Source organism: Staurois parvus, unplaced genomic scaffold (assembly GCF_062004578.1).
Source record: "Staurois parvus isolate SC_StPar_1 unplaced genomic scaffold, SC_StPar_1.0 ptg000160l, whole genome shotgun sequence".
In the NCBI taxonomy this organism is placed as follows: domain Eukaryota; kingdom Metazoa; phylum Chordata; class Amphibia; order Anura; family Ranidae; genus Staurois; species Staurois parvus.
This window is the reverse complement of record NW_028317956.1, coordinates 1914457-1929417: the sequence shown is the minus strand read 5'-3', so window position 1 is coordinate 1929417 and position 14961 is coordinate 1914457. Positions and strand designations below refer to the sequence as shown.

General features: G+C 42.5%; 1 protein-coding gene across 1 annotated transcript in view; it reads right to left on the bottom strand.

The window, feature by feature from the left end:
- The window catches only part of UBE2J2 (ubiquitin conjugating enzyme E2 J2), a 39682-nt gene extending 25355 nt beyond the window's left edge, over positions 1–14327 (bottom strand). The window contains exons 1-2 of the mRNA XM_089675962.1: positions 14298–14327; positions 267–397 (exon numbers count right to left, since the gene is read on the bottom strand). Of these exons, the coding sequence (XP_089532088.1) occupies positions 267–397 (131 nt within the window). The 5' untranslated portion in view covers positions 14298–14327. The remainder of the gene's footprint in view (positions 1–266; positions 398–14297) is intronic.
- Between the last annotated feature and the right edge of the window lie 634 nt (positions 14328–14961).

The window sequence follows — 14961 nt, the reverse complement described above, 5'->3', positions numbered from 1 at the left end:
GGGTCAGGAACATCCACCCATTCCTAAAAGTTCAGCAAGTTATGAGGTTCTCACAATACCAGACTATTAGCAGCAAGGTGGTTTATGGAAGGAGGGTGACCTGGTGCACAATAGCAATACCTATGTAAGAAAAAGCACTAGGGATATAGGCTTTTTCGGCTGTATACATTTTTCTTTATTTTTAGTTTGGATTAGGGACGTACCTTTACCCAATAGCAAAAACAGCCAAACTAGGTTGTAAATGTCAACCATCTTGTAAAACTCACCATTCCAAAATATTTGAAGGGAGGGGTTCGGCACAGATATAAGGCACTGGGTCTTTTTTGATGCGCAGGTAGTCTTGCTTTAACCGTTGTGTTGCAGTTGTTGGTGCTCTTTTATTACTGTTGCTGCTCATCTGTTAAAAAAAAAAAAAAAAAAAAAGTCATTAAAAGTATACTTGAAAATATTTAAAGTAAATCATATGGTAACACAACAAATAGTTTGCTTTGTACCATAATTGCATTTTTTCTTTTTTTATGCCATTTTATTTTGCGTTCTGTGACTGCAATTTATTCTTTATTGTACTACTTCCTGACTGCGGTTACCTTTCCAATGACCTCTAATGGTTAGTGTCCTATGCCTGCAGTGCTGCTGGATACTGTACAAATGACAGTTTTATTTACGCCAGATATCACAGTCATTGTTCTTTTTCCAGAATCGTGGCTAAGAGTTATGGCTATACTACAGTAAAGGATCACTTCTCCCCTTTATACTCCCCCCTATCCATTCACAAAATGTGCATATTCTTTTTACTAACTACCCGGTGTTGTGAATGAACATGAAGTGATCCTGTCGCTTACCTGTCCCTTCTTTCTCTTTATCCATTCACAATTAGCTTGTATTCTGTAAAAAGAATAAGGCTTTTGTGAATGGCTGAGGGAAGAGTGAAAAACGCAGTCCCCATATTGTACTATACTCGAACTCTCTGAAAGTGAAGAGCTGTGTGTAATATCTGGTGTGAATGAAACTGTCCTTTGTACAGTAACCAGCAGTTCTCGGGGCATAGGATACTAATCATTAGCACCCTGGGCATTTGTCCAGCTGCTGTTTTTGGCTTCTGGTGTTTTTCTGCTACAACCAGTAAACTCCCCAGCATGTTATGTGTCCATGCACACATAGGCTTTAATCAGCATTTTTTGGCAGGGCCGTGTTCTGGCTGGAAAAAAAACAAACACAAAAACAAAAAACACAGAACTAGTGGGTGTCAAGATGAGTTTAATTTGCTGTAAAAACGCTCTAATTGTGGTAAACGCAGTAAAACGTGGCAAAACAGTATTTTTGAGCCAAAATATGTGTGTGCGCAAAAAAAGCCAACATGGAAAAACAGCTAAACGCTAATGCAAAAAATGCAGAAAAACGTGCGTTTTTTTAATGTGACTTTATACAGCTAACGCTACCAGCGCTTTTCAGAATGCCCAGTGTGCATGAGGCCTTAGCTGAAACTTGTGCTGGTCCCAGAAAAGCATTTGATTTTTCCCCAAGTTTCACTTTAAGAAGAAAAAAAAAATCTGCTTTGTGCTTTTTTTTTTTGGTCACTTGTAGGACAACTGGTCCTACCCATACAAATCTCATCTCACTTTATGTTCCCGCTTTTTAAAATGTGGAATATACACTAGTTTTTAAAAAAAATAAGCCATGTAGAATTTACATCATTACTCTTTTTTGTGATATTATTTTGCATTCTATTGATATGCTAATACCATCGCAGATGCTAAATTCAAATTTCACAGTAGTGACAAAAGCAGAATAAAGTGCAGGAAAAAGAGTAAACAGAAAGAAAAATGCTAAAACCAACTAAAAGGATCCAACAAGCATGTGAGATAATACATCACAAACGGTTGTGAAACTGGATCAAAAGTCAGGCCATCCCTAGACTGCAGCTGTGTACAGATTTGTCATTCACTATTTGTCTGACAAACGCACAATAAAGAGCTCAGATTTCTTTGGAAATTTTTGAACATTTGGGGAACGAATGTAAAAACCATGTACTTCCTTAAACTAGTTCTGTATTCCATTTTTCATTTTAAAGTAAACAAGTTAGGGAAGTACAGAAAAAAGGCAAACAGGTTAGGGAAGTACCGAAGCTGCCATTGCTGACCTTTCCCTTAAAACGCTTAAACGCCTGGCTACAACGTTGACTGAATGGCTTTCATTTTTTCTGAAACACAATGCTTATTTTGAGTCAGTGTTTCAAACAGTATGCAAGCCAGATACAGTCAGGCAACTAGCATTTTCAGGAGGGCAGTAATGACAGCTCCTCCACCTATTTGTTTCACTACAAATTTTCTTTAAGCCCCCGGACACATCAAAGCAGAATTTGAAATTGTGCGACTTACAGCGAAGTCGCACAATTTCAAAATCGGGTGACCTGCTGATATCAGTTGCGATTTGCAAGACATCTGACACAGATGTCTATGCAAATCGCAACAAAAGTAGTGCATGTACTACTTTAGAAATCGGTGTGGCTCCAACCAAGTTGGAACCGCACTGATATGACCGCTCTCATGTCGGACAATAGGGTGCGACTTGGCATACGATTTGAAAATCACATGCCAAGTCGCACCCGATGTGACTGGGGGGGTAAAATGCCATATCTAAGAACTGATACCAGAAGTAGCCTGCTTTTGCCAGCCAGAAGACTCTTTTGTGCCCCTCTCTGATTTAGTTTCACTTTGTAAAAAGTGGAGGATTATCTGGCTAATAAAGATAATAGCAAGCACTTTGTGGTGTCTGCTCTCTGGAGCATCTGTTTCTTAAGAAGTGTAAGGGCTCGATCACATTGAGACGGTTTTCTATGTGACCTGTTCATACCACAACACTGCAATTTCCCGCAGTACACTATTGCACCACGCTGCTGTACAGAGACATAACTGAAGGGTCATTGTGTGCACTTCAAAGTTTTTGAATAAAATGAAATAAAAAGCAATGGGATGAAACACGCATCACACTGTTCCCCCACCGCACCTGACTGCATGGAAATACCGATAGCTGCCCACACACTAAAAGAATTTGCATGCGGGCAGTGTGAACAACCTCCCAAAACTAAGTATAGGTTTACTTTAGGGATGCGCCGAAACATTTCAGTCGAAAACACCCCTTTCGGTCGTCAGGCAAAATGGAAAAAAAGCACCGATACAGGTGCAGTAAAAACCCTGCCCCTCGCTGCCGCCTGCCGTCCCTCGCTGCTGCCACCAGCCGCCGCTCGGTAGTTCTCAGCCTTATCTGAGAAAACCATCGAATGATCCCAGCGCTGGGCATAAAGATGAGTGAAGGAAAGATGGCCTCCACTCATCTCTATGCCCTTGGAGAACCAGAAAGACGCCACTTCCGGTTACAGCCATTTTTTTTTTAAAGCACTAGATCAATGCTTTACATTGCAGAGGAGAGATGTGGAGTCTTACTGACCCCACATCTCTCCATAAAGAGGACCTGTTACTAATTATTTCTTGCATGCATTTCTTGTGATAAGAATAAAAGTGATTCATTTTTTTTTAAAGGGACAGTGCAAAAAAACCCCAAAACATTAAAAAAAAAAAAAAAAGTTTAAAGTACCCCTGTCCTTGCACGTAGTGGTGAACACATACGTAGGCCATGCCCACATATGTAAATGGTGTTCAAACCATACACGTGAGGTATCACCGCGAACGTCAGAGCAAGAGCAATAATTCTCGCACTAGACATCCTCTGCTAACCTGTAGAAATGTTTAAAGCATCACTCATGGAGATTTTTAAGTACCGCAGTTTCATGCCATTCCATGAGCGTGCGCAATTTTAAAGCGTGACATGTTGGGTATCTACTTACTTGCCGTAACATCTGCTTTCATATTTTACAAAAAAATTGGGGTATATATATTTTTTTTGTTTTTTTAATCAAAGTGTATTTCTTTCCAAATAAATATATATTCATTTTTAAAAACTGCACATTTCAGTTTCGGTTTTCGGCCAAGTGCATTTTGAATTTTCGGTTTCGGCACCAGAATTTTCATTTCAGTGCACCACTAGTTTACTTTAAGGCCCAACTCCAGCCAAAATTTTTGCTGGTTTTAGGTAGACTGGAGGAGGTAGACTTCCTGTCAGGTATTTATTGTGCTCTGTGGCCACAGGAGAGGAATTGCTGGAGATCCTCTCCACTAAGTGCAACTTTTTTTATATTCATTTTTACAGCAAGGACAATGAAGGCCTCACTCACATGACTGATATCTTCAAGGGGAGACGTGACCATCAATAGACTGTAATCAGCAGCAGTGGCAAAGGATGACTTAAGGCAAGGACATTCTGCGCCTGCACTCCCGCCACTGCCTACACATTGCTGATGTTTACGTCGGCCCTGAATACACACAGCAGTGTCCCATAGGGCCCATTTAGGCTGTTTAAATATAAAAGATATCGTAAACGTTTACATACCCACAGCATAAAAATAGAGACAAAAATCGGATGGCAAACACAAATTTTCTAGTTTTGTTTTGCACAGCTAAATGCTAAATTATGGATCAGAATGCAGTTTATTGTATGTCCATGTGAATGCCTCCTAAAAGCAAATGAAAGCATCATATGAAAATAATAAACTAAATGATCCCAAAATCTAAAAATATCAGTCTGTGTGCCTTAAAGGATAAGTTCACCTTTGTGACAAAAATAATAAATGCACTTTTTTTGCAGTTAAAAAAAGCGTGTTTGTTATTTTTGTCTGCAGGAGCCTAGAAAGCATTGCACCAGTGATCAGTACATCGCTGATCCCATGCAGGTCTCCTGCAGGCCGGTCAGAATATCTGCTTGCCATACAGCATGTATTCTGACAGGAAGCTTCAATGAACTACCACGGCACTCCACAGCACTGTGGTAGTTCATTGAAAAGTACAAGCTGACAGCCACTAAGACTGCAGGGACTTGTAGGCACTCATTCACAGAACTCTGTGAATGAGTGACACGGCCCTGTGGACAGAGCATCACACGACCGCGCGGTTTTCAAATCTGACAGACAGTATGGGGAAACTTCTCCCCATATTACCTGTCAGAGGGAGGCGGGCGTGTCTACAGTAATGGGAACATGTTAGATAGTTAGTCTGGCTGAAAAAAGACAAAAGTCATCCAGTTCCATCTAAAATAATTGCATTTCCATTTTCTGTGTACTGTGGGAGATCAGATATAGTGAATGCAGGGTCCTGGGTTTAGTAACACTTCAATATCCACATGGAGTCTATAGGTTCTCACAGTGTCTGCATGGGCTTCCACTGGGAGGGGGGCTCAGTATCCTCCCAAAATCCAAACACGTAGGAAAGCTGGCTTCCTCCTAAAACACTGGCTCTACAGTGTGTAGGACCGCAGTAAAGACATTAGACTGTGATCTCCCTTGTGGGACTGATGTGAATGGTTCAATGTTCTCTGGAAGGAAAATAAGGAGTTATTATTAAAATACAGAATTTATATAGCACCAACAGTTTGCATAGTGCTTTACAATGTGAGGGCAGAAAGAACCAATTACAATACAATTCAATAAAGTAGGAAACAGAAGGCCCTGATCGTTAGAGCTTACAATCTAAAAGGGAGGGTCAACTGACATAAGGTAATAACTGTGGGGGATGAGCTGATGGAGAAAAAAAAAAAAAAAAAATACAGATATTAGGTGAGGGCAGGAAATGCTTGGCTGGAGAGATAGGTTTTCAGGGATCATCTAAATGTAGACTGAGTAGGAGACAGACAGATAGGGGTAGAGAATTCCATAGGATGGGAGGGACTCTGGAAAAGTCCTGGAGACGAGCATAGGAGGTGACAAGAGAGCTAGAGAGCAGGGAGGAATGAAGAGAACAACGTGGTTGGTATTTTGAGACTAGGATAGTGATATAGCTGGGGGCCGAGTTGTGAATAGCTTTGTAAACGGTTAGATTTTGAATCAAATTAATTCAAAAAAGTGGTAGCCAGTGGAGGGATTGGCAGGGAGGAGTAGCAGACGCTAAACGGATAGTAAGGTGTATGTGTCTGGCAGCAGCATTCATGATGGACTGGAGGAAGGATAGCCTTAGTAAAGGTAATGCAATCAGAAGGGAGTTGCAGTAGATAAGGCTAGAGATGACCAGGGAGTGAATTAGGAGCTTTGTTTTGCCATGGATTATGAAGGGGCGTATTTTGGTGATGTAGCGTAGGTTGAAGCAGCAAGCTTTGGACAGTGATTGGATGTGGGGCCAAAAGGATAGTTCAGAGTCCAGGATAACATGTAGCACCTTGGCATGCGGGGACGGGTTGACAGTTGTGCCTTCAATCTTGACAGAGAAGTCAAGTATGAGGTTTGGATAGACTGAGTTTGAGGAAGTGGTGCGACATCCAGGTTGATATGTCCGTTAGTATATTAGTGATGCGTGTGGAGACTAATGGAGTGTGCTGTGGTGTAGAGAGATAGATTTGAGTGTCGTCAGCATAGAAATGGTATTAGAAGCCAAGAGAGGCTATCAACTGACCCAGGGAAGGGGTGTAGATGGAGAATAGGAAAGGTCCAAGAAAAGTACCTTGGGGGACACTGGACGGAGAAAGAAAGAGAGGAGGAAGTGAGATTGTAACTGATGCTGAAGGTGTGGTGAGATGGGTAGGAAGAAAACCAGTGAAGAGCACAGAGTGAAGTTTTTTTTGAGGAGGAGGAGGGGGGTGAACTACTGTATCCAAGGCAGCAGAGAGGTCCAAGAGTAGGAGGACAGAATAGAGTCCATTGGTTTTAGCTGTTAGTAGATCGTTTGCAAGTTTTAGGAGAGCAGTTTCTACTGTGTTGAGAGCAAAATGCAGACTGAAGAGGATCAAAAAAGTTATTTTCAAAATTGCTTTATAAGACCGAAATACTTACTGTTCAGTGTCAAATATTCAATGTTACACATGTATAATATGCAGCCTGTTTTCTGGAAACCATAAATAGAAAATTCTAGTATGCAAGTAATGAAAACACAAGACACAAAAATAAGGGATGTAAATATGAGATAAATGCACCGAAAAGGTATGCGACAAACCCATAAACATGGACTTTAAAGTGGAAGGAAAAGCTACACAACAACATACCTGGTAAAAGGTGCTCTCCCATTGTTTGATACTCCCCGCAGACATTTTCTACTAAATCATCCTCCAAAAACATTTTCTATGTTTTTCCCTGCAGTTGTATAACCCCAAAGTTCCAGCACTATTCCCCCTTCTTGGAGGTTGTTGCAGCTGGTGGGCATCAACTCTGACATCTGGCAATGCCCTGGAGCAATGGATGGCGGCAGGTGATGTAACTTTGCAAAGGGATTTAGCAGCATTGTCGGCCCATGACCATGTGACTGCATAGAAAAACCTTTTTAGATAGCGATTTAGTATAAAATGTCTGTAGGGAGTATAAAAACAATAGGGAAACAACATTTAATAAGTGTGTTGTTGTTTAGCTTTTCTTTCCACTTTAAATTAGATGTGCACTATAACTGGATGACATATTTTGCTAAAGCACGTATATCAAACTGACATTTTTTTTTTTTGTCCCTAAAATGACCGGTTTCACCATTTCATCTTTTTTTGCACCATCAGTGCTGCTGATCTCCTCTGGCCTCATTCAACAACTTTATGTCTATATACACTGACTCCAGTGTCAGCTGCACATCATTACTCTGGACCGGATTCCTTATAGTAACAGTGGTGGACCATACCTGAACAATGTGCATCAGCATGGCCAATTGTAGTCTCCACCATGGGCATGTGCGACAGAACAACAACACAGGAGCACAACTGGAAGATAGCTGTCACCCCAACACAGGAAGAGCGTCAGCAAGGAACCAGCCATTTATAGTCTCAGCTGGAAGCACAGGTGACAACACAAAAGCACAACTGAGAGACAAAGCGTTGTCATCTTATAGCATGAAGTACCTGACAGTGGTTCTAAAGGCTGAAGGTTTTGTACCCACATTGAAGGGTAAAAAAACCTTCCGTGTGCAGTTCCCCCCTCAGCCCCCCCCCCCAATACGTAATTGAACCCCATCACGATCCAGCAATGTGCACGAGAGCAGTGGTTCTCCTGGGTCTCTCTCTCCACATTGGCTGCTGCTGTCAATTACAGGCAGTGAGGAGGGAGTGGGGGGCAGGGCCAAGATGCACTGTGTATGTCTTATAGACACACGTGGCTCGGGAGCAAGCACACACTAGTGCTCCCAGAGCAAGTCGCTTGCTCTGGGAACGCTCAGCATGGGTGAGGAGCCAGGAGAGCCAGCAGGGGACCCAAAAGGAGGAGGATCAGGGCTGCTCTGTGCAAAACTAATGCACAGAGCAGATAAGTATGACATGTTTGCCTCTAGTATCACTTGAATGAGGACCTTCATGACCAGATATTATTCAAAGTAATTCTAAAGCCAAAACCTTTTTACATTTTGTATAGAGTTGGACATGAATAAAGCCACTGTCATCTTTTAGCCCATTTGTGTTTTGTTAGGTTCATCTCTATTTACTTTCTGTCATGTAGACTCAACAGAAAGTGAGAGGGCATCTTCCCAATGTGAGGAAAATCCATGTTTAGAAAGTTGTCATTGGAACAAGTGTAACATAAAACAAATCACAAAACATCCTATCCTGAATAGTATAAACCCACAGTCACAGAGCATATGGATCTGAGTAGTGTACAACTGCAGTCACATCACACCTTGATCCTGAGGTGGTTTTATGCTCTTTAGAATCAATGTGTTCTGTGACTTTCATACCATCAAATACCCCTGAAGATTATGCGGTCTTAGGAGTCCCACCATCTTGTTACCAGAGCCCCGAGGAAGAGGGAGTTTAACTGACCCCAGAAATGTGTGGCATATTTTGAGTTTCCTGCTGTTTTTATCATTAAATGATTTTGGACTTTTGGTCATTTGTTTGGTGATCTCATTAGACTGTATACACATGGAGTCTTACCTCCAGGTTACAACCCTTTAAGGGTTGTCTCCATTTTTGGAAAGCTACCCAACCAGAGCCATTTGATCCAATGATACGTTTACCCAACTCCACAGATTTGTATCTGGAGCCTCACTGCCACCTTTCCTTAAGCTGGCTGTACACATATAAATGGCTCTCATTCACAGAAACCTGTATATGGACAAATCTCCTGTCAGCTATTGTATTCTGATAGCCAAGATCCACATAAGATTGGATGTCATCACTGTTTGGCCAACAATTTTCCATCTAGCTCCAACAAAAGTCAATCGAAAAGCTGACTTGTGGACTCAAGTGGTGCTAACAGGGGCACCCATGGATCAAATTTTGGACAATAGCTGCTGAATCGGCAGACTTCTGAACCTTTAGCTATAAAGAGCTGACAGGGGATCTAACCCCTCATAAATATAGTCACATTTAAAACAAAACTCAACACGCCTATCCTTTCCAGTCAAGGAACCTGCCATTTTAGACTCTGCTTGATCTACAGACACTATGGTACATGTGATTAGTTATGACACCAGACATTTGATGGCTTGACAGTATAGTTGAGAGTAAATGCAACTGTGACAGTTATTCATGGCAAGCCTTGAATATAGCTGTTTTTGGAAACCATTAAATTGATGGGTTTAGTCCCACATTAACCACTTGTTAACCGCGGTATAGCCGAATGATGCTATACAGCGCAGGTACCCAGTTCTGGGAGGGCGTCATGACGTCCTCCCAGAACGCGCCCCGAGATCTCTGTGATTGCTGTGTCCTACGGACACAGCTGATTGCGTGATGAGGTAAAAGGCCAATCACAGCGGCCTTTTACCACGTGATCAGCCATTTCCAATGACACAACAGATCACGGCGTAAATACACTTACCTGCGGCACTTTCCTCACGCTGTCACAGCGCGAGGAAAGTACTGCCAATAACCGGCAGCTGTCACAAAGGAGATCAGTGCCCTGCAGTGCCTCCCATCAGTGCCCCCCAGCAGTTGCGCCCATCATTGCTGCCTATCAGTGCAGCATCATCAGTGCTTCCTCATCAATGCCCACCAGTGCCGCCTCATCAGTGCATCCTATCAGTGAAGGAGAAAAAGTACACATTTGCTAACTTGTAGAAACAAAGAAAAAAACTTTTTTTTTTTCAAATGTTTTGCTAATTTTCTGTTTATAGTGCAAAAAATAAAACACCCAGTGGCGATTCAATACCACCAAAAGAAAGCTATTTGTGTGAAAGAAATAATAAAAAATTTCATATGGGTACAATGTTGCAGGACCACGCAATTGTCATTCAAAGTGCGACAGTGCTGAAAGCTGAAAATTGGCCAGGGCATGAAGGGGGTTACAAGTGCCCAGTAGGCAAGTAGTTAAAGAACAGAGTTTTGCCTGTAGATACATTTTAACCACTTGCCACCCTTAGGCCACACACACAATATATATATATACACACATACATACTATATTGCCAAAAGTAGTGGGACACCCCTCCAAATCATTGGATTCAGGTTTCAGATGTACCAATCACCTCCATGGTCACAGGTGTATAAAATCAAGCATCCAGGCATGCAGACTGCTTCTACAGACATTTGTAAAAGAACAGGTCCATAAAGACATGGATGAGCAAGTATGGGGTGGTCGAACTTGACTGGCCTATACAGAGTCCTGACCTCAACCCAATAGAACACATTTGGGATGAATTTGAGCAGAGAGTGCAAGCCAGGCCTTCTCGTCTGACATCAGTGCCTGACCTCACAAATGCGTTTCTGGAAGAATGGTCAAACATTCTCATAGACACACTCCTATACCTTGTGGACAGCCTTCCCAGAAGAGTTGAAGCTGTTATAGCTGCAAAGGGTGGGCCAACTCAATATTGAACCCTACGGACTAAGACTGGGATGCCATTAAAGTTCATGTGCGTGTAAAGGTAGGCATCCCAATTTATATTCACAGACTCGGTGGAGCAAGCAGTTATACCAGGATCTTAGCTGCAGTTATAACCCTGATATTGTTTTCTTTTAGAGGCAGCAATTGGCTTTCTTGTAAAAGTATTCCAAACTGATCTACAGCCAGTTTTACAGAACTTGGAAGGCTCCCCCCCTTCAGAAGCTGTTCTCTCATGCTCTCCTGTTCCACTGGGGAGCCCAGGATTGCTGTAAACGGTCTGGGTGGCTGCCCACAGAGGCGATGGGGGAACATCCAATCCCCACTCTGAAAAAGCTGGTAATGTAGAGGTTGTTGTCACATCCAGTTTCAGGCTGCATTTCCCTGACAGGTACAGCCAGGGAATTAGCCAAAACAGATCTCTGATAGTCAGCTCACACGCAAATGCAAAGCGCATGTAGGTCCAACCACACTATCTAAACAGGGATTGCTCCACACAGGAATTGCTGTGAACACTGGTGTGAGCAATAAATCGAGGGCTACAGCTCATGTTTAAAGGCTAAGTTCACCTTTTAAAAAAAAAAATTTAAAATAAAATGCACATTTTCACAGGTAAGATTGTGGCTGCAATGTCAGGCTCCTGCAGACTTTCAGTATAGCCGTCTGCATGTACCTCCCCATATGGGCAGACCATTACTAGAGAGCAGGAAGATCAATGAACTACAAGAGAGCTCACAAATGCCCTCCGAGTTCAGAGAACTACAAGTGGTTTGTGGTAGATGGTAGTTTTAGGTCATTCATTCACAGAACTGTGAATGAATGATACAGCTTTGTGGAGTCCCACACGACCACAATCTTTTTAAATTGTGACAGTGGGTGTGGGGAGAGGATCCTTCACCCTGTGTCACAACAGGGGACTGAAGGGATGCAGGCAGGTGCTATGCATCTTTTATATTCTACCAAAAAAAAAAAAAAAAAAAAAAAGCACGTTTGTGTGCGCTAAAAATTCATTTCACTGTATTTTTTCCTAAAAATGTGTCTTTCATAAACAGCTGCACAAATACTGTGCAATATACAAACATTACAACAGGGCCTCCGCTTTCAGAAAATATGTTTTGGGTTTCTAAGTACTTTTCCAGCAAGAAAAAAAAAATGCAGATTTTAATATACGAGCTGTGAAATAAAAAACTGCTCTGGACAGCAAATGGTTAATTAACCACTTGACGATCACCGACATACTCGTACATCGCTGCCCTTCAAGTGGTTATACCGGGATGATGCCTGGAGGTACCGTTTTTTTAGGGCGAACGGTCGGCTCTCTTGTAAAGGTAATCCAAGCTCCTAGCTAGCTGCTAGATTGCTATTACAAGCAGTGGGAAGGGACTCTATTGACCCCAGATCTCTCCATAAAGAGTACTTGTCACATACCTATTGCTGTCACAAAGGATGTTTTCATTCCTTTTGACAGCAAAGTGATTAAAAAAAACAAAAAGAAAAACATTTAAAGCAACAGTGTTAAAATAATAAATACAATTTTAAAGTGCCCCCCTCCTCACATGCTCGTACACAAAGGCGAACACATGTGTTGATCCCGCATGCACTCAAGCAGCGATCATCTCTCGCATGTGAGGTATCAACGCGAATGTCAGGTCATGAGCAATAATTCTAGCACCAGACCTTCTCTGTAAATATAAAGCAGTCACCTGTAAAGGCTTTTAAAATGTCACCTACAGATAGTAAAAATGTTTTTGTTTGTCACTGTTGCATGGACATACACAATTTTAACAGCTTGCCCACCGCCCTATAGTAGAACTACTGCTACAGGGTGGCAGGCCTGCGCAAAAGCACGTGTGTGTGTATATATACGTGACTTGAATTTCTGGGTAGGGGGCGCATGTGCACGCTGCCATTGGCAGCTAGGGATGTCAATCACTGGGTCCCGGCCAGAAATTCCCCACTGGCACCCAGCGACTGCCATGTAGAACTGACAGGAGAGAGACCTGTGTGTAAACACAGATCTCTCTCCTGCCAGCAAGAACATGCTGCTTTGTATTTCTCTGCACAACAGTAAATACAAAGCAGTATGTCTCTGTAGTAAAACATACACAGCACAGTTAACCCCTTCCTGCCCAATGTCATTAGTACAGTGTCAGTACTTTTTATTAGCACTGATTACTGTGTTAGTGTCACTGGGGATGTCAGTAGCAGTTAGTTCCCACTCAGTGTCAGAATGCACATCGCAGTCCCACTATAAGTCGCTGATCACCGCAATTACTAGTATAAAAATAAAAAAATTTCTGTATATATTACACCACGGAAACCAATTTACACGTACTGGGTTTTTTTTTTTTCTTAGAAAAGACATGTAGAAGAATACATTTTGGCTTAAATTTCTAATGAAATTTGATTTTGAAATTTTTATTGGATAAGGTTTATAGCAAAAAGTCAAATAGTTTTTTTTTCCCCTTCAAAATGGTCGGCGCAGCAAATAAACGCAGAGGCGATCAAATACCACCGATAGAAAGCTCTATTTATGGGGGGGGGGGGGGGAACAACACAATTTCATTTATGTACATCGTTGCATGACCGCACAATTATCAAAGTAAGAGTCGTATCGCAAAAAAATGGTCTGGTCAGGAAGGGGGGTAAATCTTCTGGAGGGCAAGTGGTTAAAGCATGATGCCTTTGGTATCCATTTACTCCGCATAACATTTTTATTTTACAAAAAATTTGGGTTATATATTGTGGGGTTTTTTTGCATTAAAATTCAAAAACGTGCATTTTGGAAAACAAAAACAATGGCAAAACACACCAGTTTATTCTTTAGGGCCTCTGCTTTAAAAATATATGTTTGGGGGTTGTAAGTAATTTTCTAGTGAAAACTATTGTTACATGTAAACAAAGTGCCAGAAAAGGCCTGGCCTTCAAGTAGTTAAAGAAAGGAGCAGATTTAGAAACAAAGGATCCAACTTGTGTATGAACAGGTTCTACACAGGAGTGATGGGGCAGCCATTCCATGCGTGTCCTGTGTACATGAGATAGAGGACTGTCTGTGGAAGCCATCATTGGAGAGAACACACAGACATGGGGGGTGTAATGAGGACATGAGGGGTCTCCATACCTCTGTGTTCTGGGAATGGCCTGAGATTTGGGATTTAGGCCACATAAGGACCAACCCTGAACAATAACATGGGGGGGAATGGGAGGACAGCAGTGGAAGTACCAGCATGGCTCAGCAGGCAGAGGGTGACTGGCCATGCTGGGTGTTGTGGTACCTCTGAGGCCCCAGGGGAGAGGAAGGTAGTCAGCAATGGATATCAGTGCCCACAAACACCACAGTCCCTCCCTTCCTGTTCCAGGGCCTGGGGAGACATGAGCCCAGCGGCCGCTCCGTCCAGCTCCTCACCCCCTGCCCTCCGCCACTAACCAACCCTCTCCCACCAACACACAGCCACACTACCCCCCTCACCTCTCTGCCCGGATCACCTAACCCCGTCTTCCCTTTTCTCCTCCTCGCTGTCCTGTTTCCTCCCCCGCTTCCAATATGGCCGAGACGGGCACTTCCACTTCCGCTTCCGATTACGTGATCCGAAAGGCGTCAGCTGGGAAGCTCCCGTGGCCATGGAAACGGACTACGTCGATCAGCTCAGTGCTTTCTGCTTGAGCTCCCTCTGCTGATCGTCCTCAGTCATGACAAGTCCTGCTTATGTAAGCTCAGCTTCCTTAGTTTAGCACGGGCAGGGTGACAACGGTGTCTGACCTGCATCCAGCTTGGACTTATGTTGCCACCTCATCCTTTTAAAACCAAGCACATATTAATGATAGGTTCTGTGGCTGATTAAGGTAGTAATTAAACTCATTTAATGCCTTATCTGCATTAAAGTAGCCTCAGAATCTGTGCCATTTAACATGTGTTCGGTTTTAAAGGGATGAGGTGGCAACCCTACTTGGACTGCTTTGAAAAGTTGCTTGCTTTGTTTTTATAGGCAAAAAAAATTACTTTTATTGCTGCAAATAGGATTTGCAAGAAAAGAGAAATATCCACATGTGATGTGCTGTGCTTCAATGGAGACATTGACGGCCCATCTACACCGTAGTGTTATGAGGCCTCATGCACACAGGACATATTAATA